At 40.8% G+C, this 19,612-nt stretch overlaps 1 protein-coding gene across 4 annotated transcripts in view; it reads left to right on the forward strand.

The window, feature by feature from the left end:
- Window positions 1-19,316, forward strand: part of sbno2 (strawberry notch homolog 2) — a 70,763-nt gene extending 51,447 nt beyond the window's left edge. For 2 of the 4 annotated variants that reach the window (XM_005795698.2, XM_023339244.1), the window contains 27 exons: window positions 649-729; window positions 1,155-1,260; window positions 1,355-1,515; window positions 1,608-1,741; window positions 2,629-2,719; window positions 2,831-2,974; window positions 3,081-3,198; window positions 3,275-3,380; window positions 3,853-4,006; window positions 4,127-4,303; window positions 4,882-4,979; window positions 5,543-5,628; window positions 6,144-6,326; window positions 6,434-6,555; window positions 6,641-6,772; window positions 7,187-7,322; window positions 8,697-8,809; window positions 10,582-10,653; window positions 10,767-10,875; window positions 10,963-11,034; window positions 11,111-11,254; window positions 11,420-11,514; window positions 13,460-13,552; window positions 13,651-13,782; window positions 14,101-14,177; window positions 14,406-14,596; window positions 14,785-19,316. In XM_005795698.2, the coding sequence (XP_005795755.1) occupies window positions 649-729; window positions 1,155-1,260; window positions 1,355-1,515; window positions 1,608-1,741; window positions 2,629-2,719; window positions 2,831-2,974; window positions 3,081-3,198; window positions 3,275-3,380; window positions 3,853-4,006; window positions 4,127-4,303; window positions 4,882-4,979; window positions 5,543-5,628; window positions 6,144-6,326; window positions 6,434-6,555; window positions 6,641-6,772; window positions 7,187-7,322; window positions 8,697-8,809; window positions 10,582-10,653; window positions 10,767-10,875; window positions 10,963-11,034; window positions 11,111-11,254; window positions 11,420-11,514; window positions 13,460-13,552; window positions 13,651-13,782; window positions 14,101-14,177; window positions 14,406-14,596; window positions 14,785-15,887 (4,230 nt within the window). In that variant the 3' untranslated portion in view covers window positions 15,888-19,316. The remainder of the gene's footprint in view (window positions 1-648; window positions 730-1,154; window positions 1,261-1,354; window positions 1,516-1,607; window positions 1,742-2,628; window positions 2,720-2,830; window positions 2,975-3,080; window positions 3,199-3,274; window positions 3,381-3,852; window positions 4,007-4,126; window positions 4,304-4,881; window positions 4,980-5,542; window positions 5,629-6,143; window positions 6,327-6,433; window positions 6,556-6,640; window positions 6,773-7,186; window positions 7,323-8,696; window positions 8,810-10,581; window positions 10,654-10,766; window positions 10,876-10,962; window positions 11,035-11,110; window positions 11,255-11,419; window positions 11,515-13,459; window positions 13,553-13,650; window positions 13,783-14,100; window positions 14,178-14,405; window positions 14,597-14,784) is intronic. The other 2 variants (XM_023339241.1, XM_023339242.1) reach the window with 2 other exon arrangements.
- The last annotated feature ends 296 nt before the right edge of the window (window positions 19,317-19,612 follow it).

The raw sequence follows: 19,612 nt of genomic DNA on the forward strand, positions 1-19,612 counted from the left end.
CAAATATAGATATTATCTGACATTTTACCAATATTCAAATAATGTTCTTTTTCCACATTTACTGTGCTAGCGATACTAGCATTTCTTTAATTCAAGAGTTATTCTCTTGTTTTATTGCATATCAAAGATCTATAGTTTGTTATTAATTTCTCTTATTTTTCAATTATTTTCCAGTTTTATTTTACAGCTTTTGATGAAGTCGGTGATCTTAAAAAAGCAACTCTTCTACCCCATGCTCTTGATGCGCTGCTGCCTGTTAGCGGCCTATGAAACTAGATGGGCCCAATGATATTTTTGATATGATCAGACTTCATTGAGTTCACCGACTTGCTGAAAGCTTTTATATTTTCCTTTTCATTCTACCCTCATTTCAGCCATTATGTTTCCCAGACACGTGCCGCTTTATCTGCTTTTTGTTGTCGTTGGCTTTTCAGCGCCAGACGTACAAATTGCATTTGTTGAGTGGTTCTCTGAAAGACATCCCTGAAATACCCAGATCCATAAGTTGACAAACAAACACAACCATTTCTCAGATTTGTGTTCTTTTTTTTGTTGTTTCTTTCTTTTTATTTGTTTATTTATTGCATTTAGCTCTGTGATCTTTATTTGAGTTTTTGAGTATTTCTTCATTTTATGTTTTGTTGACAGCAAAATGGCGACAGGTTTCAAGGCTTGACCAGTTTGGAAGATATTTCTGCTATAATCAGCACGCAAGCTTTAGGACTCCAGGTAGCAACCGTCTCCAGCCGTCTGATGGTTTAATCAAATGAGCCTCTCCATTATCAGTTCTCTCTAACATACAGATACAAGCCTGTTTGGGTGTGTCTGAAAATCAGGAAAATTCCTATATTGTTTTCACTTATCTAGAGATCTTGTTTTGACCCGGTAGTTTGATCAGTCACACTGTAACATATATTCCACGTATCATAAATAAATATCCTTGCACATCCTGCAGAGAGAAAAGGATCCTCTGCTCTCTCTGATCTTCAGATAATATTTTCGTGACAAGACTCTAGTATGCTGTTGTTTTTTATACAGTTCTCTGCCTACATGTTTCACAGCTTTTTTTCATTCTTCTGTAGTAACTAAACAAGTATAACGTCAAAATTCAGAAAGTCAGAGTGTGTTTTGCATCATTTTTTTGGTGTTTCCAGACTCCAGTAACACAACCACCACCAGAGGAAGAAGAGGAGGCTGAGGAGGAGGAACCAGAGGAGCTCGGCCATGTTGACACATACGCAGAGTACAAACCCTCAAAATGTGAGCTGCTAGACTCAATATCAGGATTTGATTCCTTCATATTTCTCATTTTGTGCCTTTTATATGTTTCTAAGACTATTATTTGTTATTTTAGCCACAATAGGAATTTCACATCCTGACATTGTTGTGGAAACCAACACGCTGTCCAGCGTCCCTCCTCCGGACATCACATACACTCTATCTATTCCGGACTCAACTATTAACAGTGGCCTGCTGTCTGCACTGCAGTTAGAGGCCATTATCTACGCCTGTCAGGTGAAAATACCTGCACAAAATCTTCAAATCATCTTTAATCGTTCATTAGTTCAATTCAGTTCTAAAGTCATGTTTTTCTTCTCTCTGTACAGCAACACGAGGTGATTCTCCAGAACAACCAGAGAGCAGGCTTCCTGATTGGAGATGGAGCAGGCGTTGGAAAGGGACGCACCGTGGCAGGAATCATTCTGGAGAACTATCTTAAGGGACGAAAGAAAGCACTGTGGTAAGAAGATACACACATCAGAGAGATGCTAAATACAGCGCCTTGCTGTATCTTTTTGTCATTCTAAAACTATAAACCTACTATGTGATAGACCAAAGTTTGCTTTTTATGTTTTACTAATAAAAATCTGAAAAAGCATGGTGTGCTTAAAAGCGTTTGCGACGTGTGCAAAACAGGTGGAAGAAGGTACTCTGTATTTTATTATATTATAAATAGCCAATATTTAAAGAGGGGAAATTATGTAAAATCGACTTTTTGAGCTTTACGCCATGTTATAATGTTATTTCTTCATCAAAGACATACCTGGAGATTTGCTGTAATTCTTCCATGCATGATTGAGAAGTCCTTTAATCTCTTGTGGCAATCATTCAAAACGCTTGCCCTGACAAAGCACCGCCCATTTCCACAAAGCTCCTCCCAACAGCTGCAGTCTCCAGTCTCCTTAAAGAGACAGAGGCCAATTTCAAGGCGTCAAAGTGACATTTCTTTGAAGCTTTGATTGATGTATGTGGTATTTTACAACAATTGATTGTTACTTCTAGTTTAAAATAGCACTATCTAACTGTAAAATACGTAATACCATCCCTTTAACATTTTAGTTTTGGGGTAAACTAACACTGCACATCATTTTTCACCCCAAAATGAAACATGGTAGTGGCAGCATCATGCTGTGGGTATATTTTGAAGGAATTTTGCAAAGACAATTTGACAAAAACGAGAGTCTGGATAATAGACACATACCCCAAAAGACTTCAGCTGTAGTTCTAGGAGGAGGTGGGTTTAATGAAGTAAGTTTAGGCTTATTGTGCACTAAATAATGCTTATTATGTTAGAGCCTGTGAAATAGCGATCAGAGTTACATATTATTTTTCTGCTCCTTTCCTCAGGTTCAGCATATCCAATGACCTGAAATACGACGCAGAGAGAGATCTCAAAGACATAGATGCACCAAATATCCCGGTGCATGCCTTAAACAAGGTCAGTTAAGGGAAGCAATTAGCGTAAAACTAAAAGGATTTGTTTCTGTTGTCCATGCGGGCATCAATTTGGATGGTTCTTTATTTTCAATCATTTTGAATGTTCTTATAGATAAAGTATGGAGACACAGCTACCTCAGAAGGAGTCCTGTTTGCAACTTACTCTGCACTCATCGGAGAGAGCCAGGCAGGAGGCCAGCACCGGACGAGAATCAAACAGATCCTGGACTGGTGCAAGCAGGACTTTGATGGAGTTGTATCCTTTCACACAGATGTCCATGTTGCACAAACTGTCATTTCTGCTTTCATTTGAACTCTAAATCCATCTCTGTCGTTCACACCTTGACCTCTCGCTGCCATAGATTATTTTTGATGAATGCCACAAAGCCAAGAACGCCACATCCACAAAAATGGGCAAGGCAGTTCTTGACCTGCAGAACAAGCTGCCACACGCCAGAGTGGTGTACGCCAGTGCCACAGGTAAAGATGACAAAAAAACATCAGCTGATGCCAAGAAGGATATGGGGCAGGATTTGAAAATATACGTGTCTTTCAGGTGCCTCTGAGCCAAAGAACATGATTTATATGAGCCGCCTGGGAATCTGGGGCGAGGGCACACCCTTCAGGACCTTTGATGACTTCCTGCATGCCATTGAGAAGAGGTATGTAGAGTGTGATTTATTTATTTGGAAAGAAAAATGCTTTCGAGCCTCTGACTCGAAGGTTACATCCTGAACTAGTCTAGCTACTAATGTAGCTCTGCTAACTACCTAGCTAGTTTTTCTGCTTCTGTCATAGGTAAGTGCGAATCCAGTTGGCTGGATAACGTTTGTTTTTTCCACTGGCTCACTTCTGTTGCCAACCGAAACGAGGCTAGGTGCAGAAAAAAAACTTTTAAGCACTATGGAGGTTTTTGCGATGATGATTATAATTCACTAGGATCTGCCAACCATGTTTTCCAATCTTAAATTTCATTCAATGTGGCATTAAAAGGGTCTTAAAAAGTCTTAGTTTTGACCTGCAGATACTCTGTTAAATCCTTTTGATGCTTTAGCTCTGATAGTAAAACACCCTTACAGATGCAGCTATTTCTGTTTCACCCATCGGTTAATCATGTAAATGATTTATTTACAGAGGGGTCGGGGCTATGGAGATTGTGGCCATGGACATGAAAGTGAGCGGCATGTATATTGCCAGACAGCTAAGCTTCTCTGGCGTTTCTTTCCGCATCGAGGAGATCGGCCTGGACAGCGACTTCAAAGAGGTCTACAACAAAGCTGCCAAGCTGGTGAGTTTTGCCTCTCTCTCAGAAGTGAATCGGATCACCCTGCCTTTCACGTTTTTTTGTCTTAATTTCTTTTACAAACATCTTGAGCTTTTTCAGCTGACATCTTGACTCTGTGTGCAGTGGGCGGAGGCATTGAAAATGTTCATGCAGGCAGCTGATGAGCTGGGGCTGGTCAGCAGGAAGTCCCTGTGGGGACAGTTCTGGTCATCTCACCAGCGCTTCTTCAAATACCTTTGTATCGCTGCCAAGGTGCGCTGCCTGGTGGAGCTGGCTCAGAAGGAGCTGGAGGCTGGAAAGGTCAGTACAGCACACCGTGGAGTACAAGTCTTATTTTTCTTATTGTTATGAGACAAAGATTGAAGCATCAGCTGCTGTTCTGCACACTGGCAAAGGGTGGAATATTTGTTTAAGTTCGTAATAATTTCAGGCACAGTTTCACTATTTGTTCTACAAGTTTTTTTTGTCAAACATTGTGAAAAATAATGGAGATTGATTATTTGTATTTTTATGATCTGGATAAGTATGGGAAAAGAAAACATTTTGGAAAAACTCCCATTTTCTGAAAATAATTATCAATTAATTTTTTTTAAAAATTTGTTTGTTTGGCCACGTAGTGTCTTGTTTTCTCTGGTTCCATATTTAAAGATGCTCCAATGTGGAGGCATTTGCTATAATGTTAGTGTGAACCTTTGAATTTAGATTTTAAAATGAGCTAAAAAGAAATTCAAGTACCCAATTTTAACTCATAATTTTTGCATCTTTCTGTTCCAAAACAAGTCCTTAAATAAACAAAATCTAGAAGTTAGTCTCTATTTAAGCTGGTTTATATTCAAGAAAAGCTGATGTAAATTCTTTTTATTGTTATTCCATTATAGTGCATCGTTATCGGGCTGCAGTCCACTGGAGAATCACGCACCAGAGAGGTCTTGGATGAAAACGATGGGCATCTTGACAGATTTGTTTCTGCAGCAGAGTGAGTAAAAAATTGTCCTAGTTTTTCTGGTTATTTGGTTTCATTTCTGATAGTCAAAACCACACCAGCATTAAAATAGTAATGTTTCAAACTTTCATTTTAAGTATATGACTGACGGTATTGACCTTGTTTTCACTGTTTGATGTCCGGATTAATTCCACTTTGCGTCTTTTTTGCATCAAATGATCAAGTAGTGATTCAATTTTTGAGGTGTTCCTCACAATGTGTGAGTGGCTCGCGTCATACAGCTTGGTTTGTGCTAGTTTAAAGCGTGTTACCTCTTTGTTAGCTGCAACTATTTAATCATAGAATGACTCATTCATGAAAAAAAGGAAGGAAGTTTTGGGTGCTGAACTTAGCTGACCCCAAACCTTTTGCGGCAGACTTGTCTGAAAGCCGGTTCATATTAGGTCGTCCAGTAGCATCTTCATCTGCCTTTAAGCACCTGGCAGCTTTAGGAAGCCTGAAGAAGGATTGCACAGTGTTGGAAATCTGCGCTTCATTGTCTTTATTGCTTTGACATCACAAAAAAGTTTGTCTCTCTTTTTTCTTCCTCTCTCCAGGGGAGTATTCCAGTCTCTTGTAACAAAGCACTTTCCTTCAGAGAAACAAAGGAGAGAGAAGGCACCAGGGAATAAAAGAAAAAAAGGTACAAAGCACAATGAATCGATTTGACTCACAAAACCGCAGATGACAGGGTTTCTACAAAGTATGGAAGAGTAAGAAATTAGCTTTTATTATTTCCCGGGTGTGGAAAAGTATGAAAAAGACACACTAAAGAACTTTTTTATCTGTACTGTGCCTCATCACAGCATGATTTTTTTAAAACATTTCAACATTTTCGGTTTTTGACTTGCTACTGAATTCACACTCATAATAAAAAATGAAATCACGGTTTTGGACTTTAAATGCAGCTTTAACGGGACCTGTGATTGAGCAAATTGACAAACCATCAAAACTCTTTGTTTTTAATAGAACAAAGATTCCAATGTTCACTAAACTTGGTTTTAAATAATCTGTATTTAGTGTAAAAACAAAAAAAAAATCCCCAGTCCTTATTTACAAGGCCCGAAGAGTTTAGAAGTTACAGACTTTAAGTCCAGATCTTTGGAGTAAAACACAATCAAGTGATTACTGTAACATCACCTCCAATTTTCCATTCAGGGAAGCCTCGAGGTCGCCAGGCAAAGATGCCCAAGCACACAGTGGACAGCGGCGGTGTGATCAACATCTCTGACGACAGCAGCAGTGACTCTGAGGGGATGGACACCGACTCCAACTCTTCGCCAGACTCCCTGCAAGACAACGATGACGTCATCTTTGTTAACCACACTAGCCACCAGTCAGGTAGAGCCTTTGACCGTCAATATCTTTCCACTGTCGCCTTGCAAACAGGGTAAATTTTACAAGTCTGTGACTTGACTGTTCTCTTCTTTTTTTTTTTGCGTTTACAGCTAGGATAGATGAGATGAAGCACAGCCTGCTCAATAAAATTGCTGTACTGGGAAAAGAACTACCTCTCAACACATTGGACGTGCTCATAGATAGGTTTGGAGGACCAGATAAAGTTTCAGAGGTATGAAGTTTGTCTATTTTTATATTTTGCTGAAAATGTTTGAATTGAAAGTCTGATTTTTTAAAAAATATATGTATTTTAACAGATGACTGGACGTAAAGGTCGCGTGGTGCGACGTCCAGACGGCACCGTTCGCTACGAGTCCCGGGCCGAGCAAGGCTCCACCATCGACCAAATCAACATCAAGGAGAAGGACCGCTTCATGTGTGGAGAAAAGGTCAGCAAAGACAATTTAACAAAATGAGGGTCCATCACTGTTGAAACAGCGAATAGAATAGAATAGAATAGAATAGAATAGAATAGAATAGAATCTACTGCTCTCCAAGGAGAAATGGCTTATTTGTTGACAAGCTACTCCATTCAAAGTGTTAAGTACTGGCAAATACAAATACATGATATAACATTTATTAAATATGACCTAAATATAAAATACATAAATTAAATAATAAGTATGTACATAGTAATACACAGAATGTATAAATAAATAACTCCAGCGTAAACTTAGACTCAAAGACACTTAAAGTCGGCTGTTGTTTAATCTGATAGCTACAGGCAGGAAGGATTTCCTGTGGCTTCTTTATGGACGTCCTTCTGCATGACGTGCATTAACATCCAGGCTTGTTTGTTGCAGTTGGTGGCCATCATCTCAGAAGCAGCCAGCTCAGGGATTTCCCTGCAGGCTGACAAACGAGTGAAGAACCAGAGGCGAAGGGTCCACATGACCCTGGAGCTGCCGTGGAGTGCAGACCGGGCCATCCAGCAGTTCGGTAAGTCAGGGAAATGAACCTCCGAATCAGTCACTTTCTACTAAAAGCTATTTCTACACAAAGCTAGGGAACTTTGTAGAAAAAAATCTGACCTTTTGAACCAGTTTTTGTTGTCTGTTAGCACAAAACACAGAATTGTTTTTTCTCTGTCAGAAAATCATCACTGACCTCAGAACCCATATGCAGCCTTCAGAGTAATTATTTTTCTATGAATCATCAGCAAGTATAGGTTATGTTAAAGACTGCCCCCCCTGCCCAACTTTTAGATTTGTCCCAGGATTATGTCAGCTCTCTAAAGTTAGCTCCAATGTCAGAGTCTTTGACTTTGACTTTAGGTCAAAGGTCTTAAATTAGTAGGTTGGTCTTTTTTTAAGAGATTTAAACAAAAGTTGCCTTTATATCCAAATGAGGAGAAAAAGTTCTCCCAAATGTTTCTGAAAATATAAAAGCTGTGGCTATAAAATCATTCTGCAATTTTCTCTCTTGTTGTTTTGCCCTGACTCTGCTTGTTTTTATACCTGAGCTGAATAGTGACGTCCTCTTCCTCTGTGGTTTCTGCAAGAGCACACTCCCACAAATACCTTCATTCATTTGCTTGACTTTTTTTTTTCCAGCTATATATTTACTCTAATAGGTTTTTGTGTTTAGTTTGCCGTTTCACACAGATAGTTTCCACTATCTGTGAGCCAGCATAAATAGTGTATTTCATCATGAAACATTTATGTGCAAGTTGCAGAAGGTTGATGAGAAAAAAAACATTGGAAATTTTTTATTCATCCTATCAATCTGTTCAGACTTCATGGTCACCTCTTACCATGAAGCCTGTTTTCACAGTTTCTGCAAAACTGTGTTTGTTTATATTGTTTGTTACATAATCCGAAATATGTAACAACATCCCCAACTTGTTTTATATTCGTTTCTACCATTTAGAGCATCTTATCTTAAAATCTGCAGTCTGGGACGTGCTGTGGTGGCATAGGGGATAGCGCGACCCACGTTTGGAGGCCTTGAGTCCTCGACGCAGCCGTCGTGGGTTCGATTCTCGCACCCGGCGACATTTGCCGCATGTCTTCCTTCCTGTCAGCCTACTTTCATATAAGGGACACTAGAGCCCACAAAAGAGCCCCTGGAGGGTAGAAAGAAAAAAAATAATCTGCAGTGTTGTGACAGTGACTTGTATGTCATTAGGAAACCTCACATGGAATGAAGTTTTTCACTTTTTCACATGACATACAATGCACCTACACCACTTTAATGAAAGGTGTGGAGTTGTGAATCACTACACAGAGGACGAATTAAGCAACAATCTGTTGTCATCATCTTCAGAAGTTGTAGGTACAGACTCACCTCCCCTCGTCTTCTGTTTTTTTCCAGGTCGCACTCACCGGTCCAATCAGGTCACAGCACCAGAGTACATCTTCCTCATCTCAGAGTTGGCCGGGGAGAGACGTTTCGCATCTATTGTGGCCAAAAGACTCGAGAGCCTGGTAAGTGATTAGACATGGCCTGAAAAAAACTCAACTTGATCAACTTTAGCCAGAGGACAGCTGGCTGAAGACTCAAATATCCAGTCATTTTTGTCCTCAGTGAAAGCATCATATCTACCAGGTGGTGGTAACAAAACACTCTTCAGTGTAGAAGTTGTTACTGCAGGAAGACGACTTAGACTTAGCTGTATTTAGTAGCCGTGATGTGGAATATTTTTTTAAAATATGGATGCTCTTTTGTATAAAACGCGTTTTAAAAATCTGAATCGATAATTAGAGTCAGGATTACACACCTGGTCACTGCTAATTTGGAAATACTGGATAATCACAACTGCATGAGAATTTTGTTGTTTTCAAAATAACAGTAAAAATGGAGTATTCCCCAAATACATTTTTTAACCACTGGAAGACTGGGAGGCAATCATTTTTATGCTGATCTGAAATATTTTTTTTTGACATTGAATTTTTGTAATAACCTTTAAGGTGAAATCAGAATTGACTGAAATCCCAAAAATCTTAACGGTGCATCTCCAGTTTGATGTGTTTGTCATGGTTTGTACTGCATCTTTATTTTTCCTTTCACCAGAGGAAATCTTCTCCATGACTTGAGGTGTTCTGTTCTTTTTAAATCTGTGAAAAAAAATTGTTTTATTGTAAACAAAGAAGATCTTCTCTTTGTGTTTATTTTCTGTGGAGTCTGGGTTTTCACTGCAACTTCACCCGTTGTCCTTCCTGTTCCTTTGGGATGTTTGCCCGAGGATTCTTTGTTTCTTCACAAACCTCAACACATTCTGGGTCTTTCCCCTAACGGAAAGCCGAGCGAGCAAAGCAAAAGCACCCCTGTCTTAATGATTTAAGACTACAGTTATTTTTCCATCATTATCGAAGCTTTTCTGCGCTAGCACTCATCTATTTCTATAGTGACACAGCATGACGGCTGTTTTAGGGAAAAACGGTAAGGAGGGGGGAAGGGAACGGTGGTTCCAGGAAGCCGTTTCTGCCTTTTCGCCAGCTGAGTGTGTGGTAAATATGTATCAAGAATAGTTCGCATCTGATCCAGCTGTGTGCTCAAACCAGACACAGTCCGCCCAACCGGACAGCTTTGCAGCCAATGGACACGAGAATAGTTGTGGAATCAGTTTTGGCAAAGAGATCCCGCTGTTTTCCTATCATTCCTTTATTTTAGCTGGCGCTGCCTGAGACTTGGCTTTGTCTGACATTTCCCTCACGTACTCAGAGTTTGGTTTGAACGTGATTATGGTGTGAGAGAAAACAAAAGAACTGAACAAATGTGAATACATTTAAAGTTCATTTCACAAACAAAGAAAGTAGAGCAACAATTTTATTGTCATCTGTGTGTCAGGTATGGGTATTGACTGCAGTGAGATGCTAAACAAAGGGCTGAACAAAGTATGAACTCAGTACACTTAGACTAAAGTTTTTAGAATATTATCTCTTGGTTTTGATGCGTAGACTTAGGTGATTTCAGGGTATATTCACACCAGGCGTGTTTATTCTGTTTAACTCTAGTTAGTTTGTCTAGAAGGTCTGGTTCACTTGGGAAGGTGTGAATGCACAATCGAACTCTGATGTGGACCAGAAAAGCTCACTCTGGTCTGCTTAAAAACCCTTGGTCACGGTTCAACTGAGGTGACCTCTGGTGCGGTCCAAATGAATACCACCTTAGCAATGCGTAAGGTGGTAAAATGTTGCTGCTTGGTGGAGCATTGAAGCTCATGACATTGAATTGTTGGTGCTATTCCTGTGTGCAGGGTGCTTTGACCCACGGTGACAGAAGAGCCACTGAATCGAGGGACCTGAGCAAGTACAACTTTGAGAACAAGGTGTGTGTTTTCAGCAGTAGTTTACTGGAATGTAACACTCACCCTAATATATTAAAATTATGTAGTTTCTTGAAATACGCTCATAAGATTACAAAAACATTTTCTTTCCGCAGTATGGTACCAAGGCCCTGGATAAAATCACCAAATCAATCAATGGCTACATAGAAAACAAGGTGCCTCCTCCCAAAGGATACCCTGAAGGGGACGCCATGTTCTTCAGAGGTCAGACTAGATTCAGAGAACACCTTTCTCCAATTTACAGTCCCCTGTTGTCTGGTACCTAAAATGTTTTTATATCTTTTATTTTAGACATGAAAGTTGGAATGATGGATGTGGGCATCATCTGTAAGGAGCCTCGCTTTGGCATCAGTACTGAGAAAGGTAAGACTTTCCAAAAGGCATTTTGTTTGAACCGTGTGTTCGGGTTTCGTCACAAAGCTGTGTTGTGTTATGTCAGACTGCAGCATCACCAAGTTCCTAAACCGCATCCTGGGCCTGGAGGTCCACAAGCAGAACTACCTCTTCCAGTACTTCACAGATAACTTCGACTACCTGATCGAGAAGGACAAGAAGGAGGGAAAATATGACATGGGAATCCTAGGTACAGAGTTACTTTTTGGGTAAACATAAAATAGCTCATAAAATACGACTAATGTGGATATTTTATCGCCACACAAACAGCTTCTGGTGGGTGTGGGGTTTATAATTTGTTGGTTTACAGGTAATAAAGTGTAATCCTCTATTTACTGTCTTGCGACTCTCCCAGATCTGGCCCCCGGCAATGATGAGATTTATGAGGAGAAGCAGGAAACTTTCCTGACAGTCGGAAATCCTCAAGATGGACAGGTTGTTCTTTATAAGGTAGGTACTGCACAACCTCACCTCCGGTGTGTTATGGTTTATGTCAGCTGCGAGACTCTTGTCAGTGTCATTTTTAAGGATTTTCCGATGCTTAAAATCCTAGAAAATAGGAATATTTTCCTATTCATAGTGTTTTCAAGGTTTCAAAAGTGCTTGGTATTCTGTCTGCACAGTTTTGTAATAAAGTTATAATAAACTTTTAGCAACAAAGCGTCTTTACAGTAAGTCAATTGATTATTTATGTTGTGTCTAAGCATTTAATTTGAGCAGGAAGGTTAACTAAGTGCAAAGCAATTTGTTCAACCTAATGAATATTTCATTTTCCTAATGACTCATGACTTATTGATCTGTGTAATTGAATTAAAGGTTGTCTTACATTTTGTACATTACAGTTATTGAAACTGTGGAATGTTTTTGTTAATTTAGTATTTTGTTCTTAGTTCATTCAGGTGTATAGGGTGAGTGAGAGAGGCTTTTCAACCAAAAAAAATGGTGTATTTTAGTTTCCATTGCCCCCGCTATGTAGAATACAATCACAATATGCTATTAATAACAGTAGCAAATGGTGTCATGTATTAATGAATTGAAATTGTCATCTTTAGATCCATTAGATTCACTTGTATTGTTTTTATCTCGTGTGGTGCTGGAAAAGTTTTCAAACGTTCCCTGAAAAGTGCTTAAATTTTACTGTGGGAAAAGTGGACAAACTCCACTATGACACCATTTAGTTGAAATACTGTGCTACCCATCATAAAGAAATGATGTTTCAGATATGTAACATAACGGTAGATGGGTCATAGTGAGGTATGACCGGCATGTTTTCACAGTACATTGTGTTTTTGTTCTCCGCTTAGACTTTATCTGGAAAAACTCTTTAATCTCTTGCTGCCTCTTCCTGTTAATCCAGGTAAATTTATAGGGCTCTAATAAGCAGCTTAGTCATCCACTCACAATAAAAACAACAGCCAAGATTTCAAGGCTTTCAGGTGGATTTTGCATCAGAACATCGTTTGATATGAAGAAAAAATGAAAAACTTTTTCCATGTAACCTGCCCTCCCCCAAGTGGTTGCGACTGCAGTATTAGAGTTTTGATTGATGTCACTTTGCCAGCAGTAAGACTGTGATTATACAAGCTTAGCCCGGGGCTGTGGAGCCCATGCAGATTCTAGTTGTAGGTGGCAACAGGATAATTACTGGTATCTGCGACTTTTAACTGCCAGCTTCAGGCTAACCTACACTTGACATTTCGGAGTCGGCCGTCAAACTGAATCCTGCGGACAGAGACCATTTTAATAAGCTCAGAGAGGGAGTTACACGTGGTTAGATTCACCTGTGTGAGTCTAGGACCGTCTGATAACAGAGAACAGTCTGGTGAAAATGATTTTTTTCCGCTTGTAGTTTTTTAAGTCAGACCCTGCTGGCTGGCTTCAGCACACGGAGCTTTTGCATAAGATGTTCCTGGTGATACACCTACTGGCGCCACTGCTGTGCTCACCATGTGCTTATACATGTCCACCATAACTAAAACCGACGTTAGGTCTTTGTTGGCAAAAAAAAATACATTTTAATCTCATCTGACTAAAGTGTATTAACTCCCGTTAGTCCTAGAAGACTTTACAGCACAAGTTGCATGTTTATGTTTGTGATGGTAGGACAGGAATAAGCTTGTTGCAACAAGTCATGAATCAAATGATAAATTAAGATGAATTTACAGAGACTTCATTTTATTTATGGTTTCTGTTTCTGTTTTATTTATTGATTTTGGTTGCCTGGTTTTACTTTTAGATATTTAAAATTTTGCGGGGCAGTGTTCTCATTTCTTTAAGTAGAAAGTGAGTTTATTGTGTGGATATTTCTTAGATCACTACGATATTTGAAGACAGATATTTTTCTGTCTTTCAAAGTCACATCACACGGTTGACCCTCATGTTTTTTGCCCTGCAGATCAGCGTGGACAGAGGAATGCCATGGGACGAGGCGTACAACAGGTCACTGAAGCTCACCGGTCCTGAGGAGGGATTCTACCTTTCCCATAAGGTCCGTTCGTCCATCTCTGTCCAGGCTCCCGAAAGCTTCCCTGTGTGCTTTAAATTGATCAAATACTAAAATTGTGTGGGTGTGTGTTCTCTCTCCAGCTGCGAGGTAACAGCCCGTGTGTGCTGCTGGCCGAGCAGGGAAGAGGTAAAAACTTCAACATCTACAAGCCCAACATTGGCAAGCAGACGCAGCCCGAGAGCCTCAGCAACCTGCAGCAACGTTACAGAAAGGCAAGAAGTCAACTAACTGGACATATTGCTTTCCTATCCACTGCGTTTAGCACACTTAAGCAAACGTTTTCTACTTTCATCGTATACTTGTCTATTATATATTTTTTCCACCTTAATTTTAGCAAATATTGATTATTTCCTGACATTGCCATTTAAAAACTAATAGCTCTGGAAATTGCTTTGAAAAAGATGGGTGTTCATAGCCTAGAATCTGCTGCCCCCTGGTGGACTTGTTTCGCCAAAGCCGTGTTAGTGCTTTGCGAGTCTGCACTTGCTGAACTTTCGACAGATTATCATGTTGACTCTGTGCTGTTTCAGGTTACTTTCTTGGAGGCCAGGGAGAGCTGGGAGAACCAGTTCACCTTTTCCTTTAAGAACTGCAGCCACGCCAACTGGTGAGTAACAAAAACATCCACAACATCCCCGAGGATTATCAGCTTAAGCTTCCTCTGATCAGTCCGGTGTCTCTAACTATTATAGCTTGTAAAATCATTGGAGTTATAAATAAATGTCACACTTAGCACATAAAAACAATAAAAATAGAAGAAATCCAATTGCCTTCTACCTTAGTGTTTGTCAAGTACTGGATGGCTGTTAATCCATTTCCTGTCTGCCTCTTCAAGGAATGGGAAGTGTAAGAAAATCGAGGAGGGCCAGGAGTGTCTGGCGGGGATGCGTCTCCGCCAGTATCACATGCTGTGCGGAGCTTTGTTACGGGTGTGGAAGCGGGTCTCCGACGTTGTGTCCGACATCACCAGCTCCAGCATTCTGCAGATCGTCCGCCTCAAAACCAAGCAGCACAACAAGCAAGTCGGTGAGTGCATCCAACGTTTCAGCGTCGTGCACACGAAATTTGCAGTTAAATTAATACTTTTACACTGTAACATTATGTTTTAATTAAGAGGGCTGCTGAATAGAGAGTTGTTTGATGTTTTTTAAGAAGCGTTCGATCGGTCTCTCGGGACTCATTGGTTTCTTTCTCTCCGCTGTTGCTGCACACAGGCATCAAGATCCCAGAAAACTGCGTGGCCCGCGTGCGCGAGGAGCTGCTGCAGATGGACGAGGAGGTGAAACGGAGGCGGAAAGAGAAGGAGCAGCAGGAGCGCATGCGCAAAATGGAGCAGGAGAACAAGCACCTTCTGGAGAACCTGTTCAGCCGGAAGCCCATCCAAAACCAGACGCTCCCTCATCCTCTGGTGTCCAACCCGTTCCCCAAACAGAACCTGAACGCTCTGCAGAGGACTCAGCTCGGCAGCTTCTCCCAGCCGTCCTCCCACAGCCCGTCGCTGTTCCCTCTCAACGGCTGGCCCAACAACTCCTCCTCCTTGTCCTCTGCCTCCTCCGCCACCAACGGCCAGGTCTGCCAGCCCAGCCACAGATTCCCCCCGTTCTACGGCTCGTCGTCTTTCATGTCTTTCCCTCAATCCAAGAACCCGCCACTCCAGCTCACCCAGTTCTCGCCGGCTCCCCTTCTGTCTTCCAAGAACCCTCTGGACGAAATCTTGGACCTGACCGTGAGCCCACCTTCTTCGTCTCCGGACAGCACCACGGCCAACCCGGCCGCGTTCGTGGAAGATTTCAACCTGGACGTTCTCTTGGGCCAGACGGCGCCGGACATGTTGACCGCCCCGCAGACGCAGCTGCCCCAACTCGACCTGCAGCACATCCTGCAGCACACGTCGGAGACAGCGGCGACGCCGTCCAGCCAGTTTGACCTGCAGCGCCCACCGGAGCCGCAGCAAGAGCAGCAGACGCAGGAGCAAAGCCGCGACTTGTTGGTCAACAACCATCAGGACATACTAGAGCTACTTTGCGCAGGCCTGTCTCCGCCCCCGCCCGCGCAGAAAGCCGTCTCGTTGTCTTCCGCCCTGTCCCACTACCCCAATCCGCCCTCCTCGTCCTCGTCATCCTCCTCCTCGTCCTCGCTGTACTCCAGCGCGGCGCACTCCTCCTGCTTTCCGGCGAACTCGCTGCTGCCGCTCTCGGACCCTTTACCCAACGGCCAGTGCGGCGCGGGCGCGCTGGACGTCCGCGAGGCTCTGAACAGCATGCTGCAAGCCGGACCCGACCGCAAGTCCGTCATCCAGTACCGTCAGCAAGACTGAGAGCTCAAATCGTTACAAACTGTCTGGAATCTGTCCTTTTTTTTTTTCTTTTTTTTTTTTGGTGTTTTGGTTTTTGTGTTTTGTTTTTTTTTAAAGCAGATCGCATCTTGTTTGCTGCTGTCTAGAACCTGTCCTACCCTCCTTCCTCTCCCCCTGACCCTCTGACCCCCTGATCCCCTCAGGGCCTATAGTCACGTCACTGCCTGTCCTGTGCTGGACCCCCTCCCTCCCCCGCACCCCCTGAGGTGATGGCAGACTCAGTCAATAACAGATTTCTGCACCAAAGTGTGCCCTACACAGTAAAAGGCAGCTGTTTTACAAGTAAAAAACAAAACAAAACAAAAAAAAACAGGAAGTGAAAAACTAACCACCTTTTAGTGGAAAAAAAAAAACAGGAGCTGTCAAGAAACACAAAACTTATTCACTGAGGCATGGAAATTTTTAAAAACAAAACAACAAATCCCGCTGCTGATTCGTAACGAGTGAAGTTGCTGGAAGCTCTAAAAACGCCTCTCACCATTTACAACTTTTGCTTTTTCTGGGGGAAAAAAAAGTATGCTGAGTTTGAGTGAAACAAAACAAAACAACAGAGAGAGTGAAAGAGAAAACATGAAATCTTTTAGCTGGTTAGCCACGAAATGCCTCCGTTTTCTGTTATTTCCTCCACATCGTCCCTCCTGGTTCTCTCCCTGCTCCTATTAACACTAGCGCGAGGAAGAAGAAGGGGAGGAAGATCAGCCTGCTGTTGCGACAAACAGTGCCTTCAGAAAAAAAAACTATAAATGCAGTCTTTAATACTCCATGTAGCCTAATGTATAGATTTGTACTCTTGAGCAGTGGTTTTATTCTTAATTTAATACACGTGTATTTGTATTTAACTTTGACCCCATGAATGAGTGAGTGAGTCAGCCGCCATTTAGTCGGTCTTTGCTGGTGTAAAGTTGTCTGCCTTGCTGCTCTTTGGTTGGAAAACAAACCAGGGGAGGGTTTCAGGGTGCCGAGAGGTGAAGCGAGTGGACAGACTCACACATGACAGCTTGGCTAACACCTGGTTAGATGCTCGGAGGTTATCAGGTCTCTGAAACGGAAAACACTACGCTCAGAGAAGCCCCGTCACGTTCTCGCACCAGGACCAGATTGCATCTCTTCTCTGTTGTTGCCCTCCTCCTCATTTCTTCATCTTCATCCGCCTCCTTCCTGTTCAAAATCTCCGTCTTGTCTCGATTTTTTTTGTAGCACTCATCCGATGCAGATTCTGTTTTATATTGGAGCTCTTTGAGTGTTTTTAAATGTGCGTTTGCGTCACTATTTGTCCTCTTTGAGTTTGTTTCCCTCTGTAGGCATGGGCTGGTATGAGATTCTCGTGTAAAAATGACAATGAAATTTTCAATGAAACAGAAAAGAAACAATTTCTAACTAAAATATAGTCGCATATTTATTACTATTGCTGTATGAAATAATTCTATTAGATTTATGTGTTTATCAGCTACCTTTCAGCCAGCTGACCAGTAGTGAGCAGCGGTACTCATGTGAAGCAACTTTAAACTGTCAACCTTGATAACTGTAACCAGCTCATGCCTCGTTTCAGTCTCTAAAACCCGTGGAAAAACAGAGAAAGTTGCATTTTTTGTTGTTTGTTGTTTTGTTTTTTTTTCATTTTTATCCATCATCTTCGACATAGGAAAACAGAAAGCTTGAGCAGCTTTGCTGTCCTTTTTCAGCTCTCAGCGTGTATGGTGTTTCCTAAACCTGACATCTGGTGATATTCGTGTGTGAAAACAATGCACTGTAGCTGGTTCGTGACAAATTGCCAGGAGTTCAACTTGTCGAAAAAGCAATAACCAATACAATAGTTTTGAAACGAAACAAAAACAAAACAAAACAAAACAAAAAAAAACACGGCGAAACGTTTACGCTCGAGCAGGCAAAGCTCTGCGGCTGTAGTCGTAGTTGTGGTTTGAATCCTTCGTCACGTTCGTTTTGTAAAGTACACTTTGACTCGTGACGAGTTGGTGTTTCACTTATTGCTATTCTGAAACCTATTGTTATTTATATTTAAGGGATATTTAGATTTTAGATATGCTATCTTCTTATAATAGTCCGTGGTATATTTTGGTCAGGGAAGTTACTTTGTGTTGAAGATTGCTTAAGAGTAAAACAAATTTTTATTATAACCTGCCACCAAATAAGATTGCACTGTTCTGTACTGCTGTACAGTGTCTGGGTTTATTTTAGCTCCCGCTGTCCTCTCGACCCGTTCGTCCCAGAAATACCAAAGTGTTCCACAGACAGACACCCCTAAAGATACTGGCTCCAACATGCGAGACCTTTTATCAATCTCAGGAAGAAACCCACCGTGTCAGGGCGTTCACACAATTATACCGTTTTTTGTTTGTTTTTTTCCCCTTGTAACAGTGATGAAACTAATGCTTCTGGGGTTTGTGTTGTTTTTTTGTTTGTTTGTTTGTTTCTTAACTCTGTGCTGTGACTCTTGCTGTATTTATGTTGGAGATTTAATGTGATTAGTTTATTTGTCCTTGTGAAAATGCTAGTGATTTTAAATGTTTATGCCATCTTAGGGCAAAGATCAAAGCCTCTTTCGTTTAAGAAATTTTACCTTTTCTGCGGACAATTGTTTTATTTGTATCCATTTTTTTTAGCTTCATTCACACCTGGGATATATTTTAACACAGAAATAACAGATGTGAGCCTTTCCCACCTCGTTTCACAGATGGTTAAGACTCATTCAAAGCAATTATTTCTCTTTCTCATATTTCTCTTCAGGCACATTCCAAGACGTCAGTCTGCAAAAGCTTTCTTTGTGTTTTTTTTTTTTCTTTCTTTCTTTGTTTGTTTGTCACAAAAGTTAAAGCTTTACGTGTTTGAGGGATTTATAGATATACAAATTTATATTTACAGCAATTTTATTATTTTATTTGCTTAGGTAGGCCTTTAATCATATATCATTTTGCACTAAGAATGGCATAATCCAGTTACTGTTTGTGTTGGCTATGATTGAGCAGTGCAAGCTTGGCGTCTCTGTTCTTTCCACTTGCTCTCTGTATACTGTAACCATGTTTCTCGTTCCTTCACCATTTGCATATTATTATATAAATGTTATCACTCTGAAATAATTTATTGCTAACAAAAAAAATGACACAAAAACATGCTACTGATTGTATGTATTTTTAAACAAAGCCTATTTTTTCTGTAAAAAAAAAAATAAGACAAAAACTGTGTTCAGCACTTTTATTCTGGGTTTTGCTTTTGTTTTCTATATATTTATAATTTAGATCTAAATGTATATATTGTAAAATTTGTGCCTTTCGACTAATTCTTTAAGAAAAGGTTTTCTACTCATTAAAGGAAGGACTATATGAAACTGCAATCTTAACTTTGTAAACAAATAAAAACTTGAAGATTGCTGAAGCGGAGTCGTGTTTGTTTATTTGAGTTTTACACTTTACAATATTGTTTTGAGTTCATATTTTAAACTATGCCATGAAGAAGAAGTTGCACTGAGCAGTTAAAAAAATGTGCCCTGATCGCCCTCTCCTGGATGAATGATGCAACTGCATTAAAACTGACTTTTAAACTCCAGATTTAATCAGCAGGAATATGTTTATTTTATGAAGCTACGAAGGTCTCAGAGGTTTCTCAGAGAACTTTGAATATCTCAGCGGTCTGTTCAGTCAACAATCGAGGAGGAAGTAAAAAGGGAAAGA

The sequence above is a fragment of the Xiphophorus maculatus genome, chromosome 9 (assembly GCF_002775205.1).
Source record: "Xiphophorus maculatus strain JP 163 A chromosome 9, X_maculatus-5.0-male, whole genome shotgun sequence".
NCBI classification, from domain to species: Eukaryota; Metazoa; Chordata; class Actinopteri; order Cyprinodontiformes; family Poeciliidae; genus Xiphophorus; species Xiphophorus maculatus.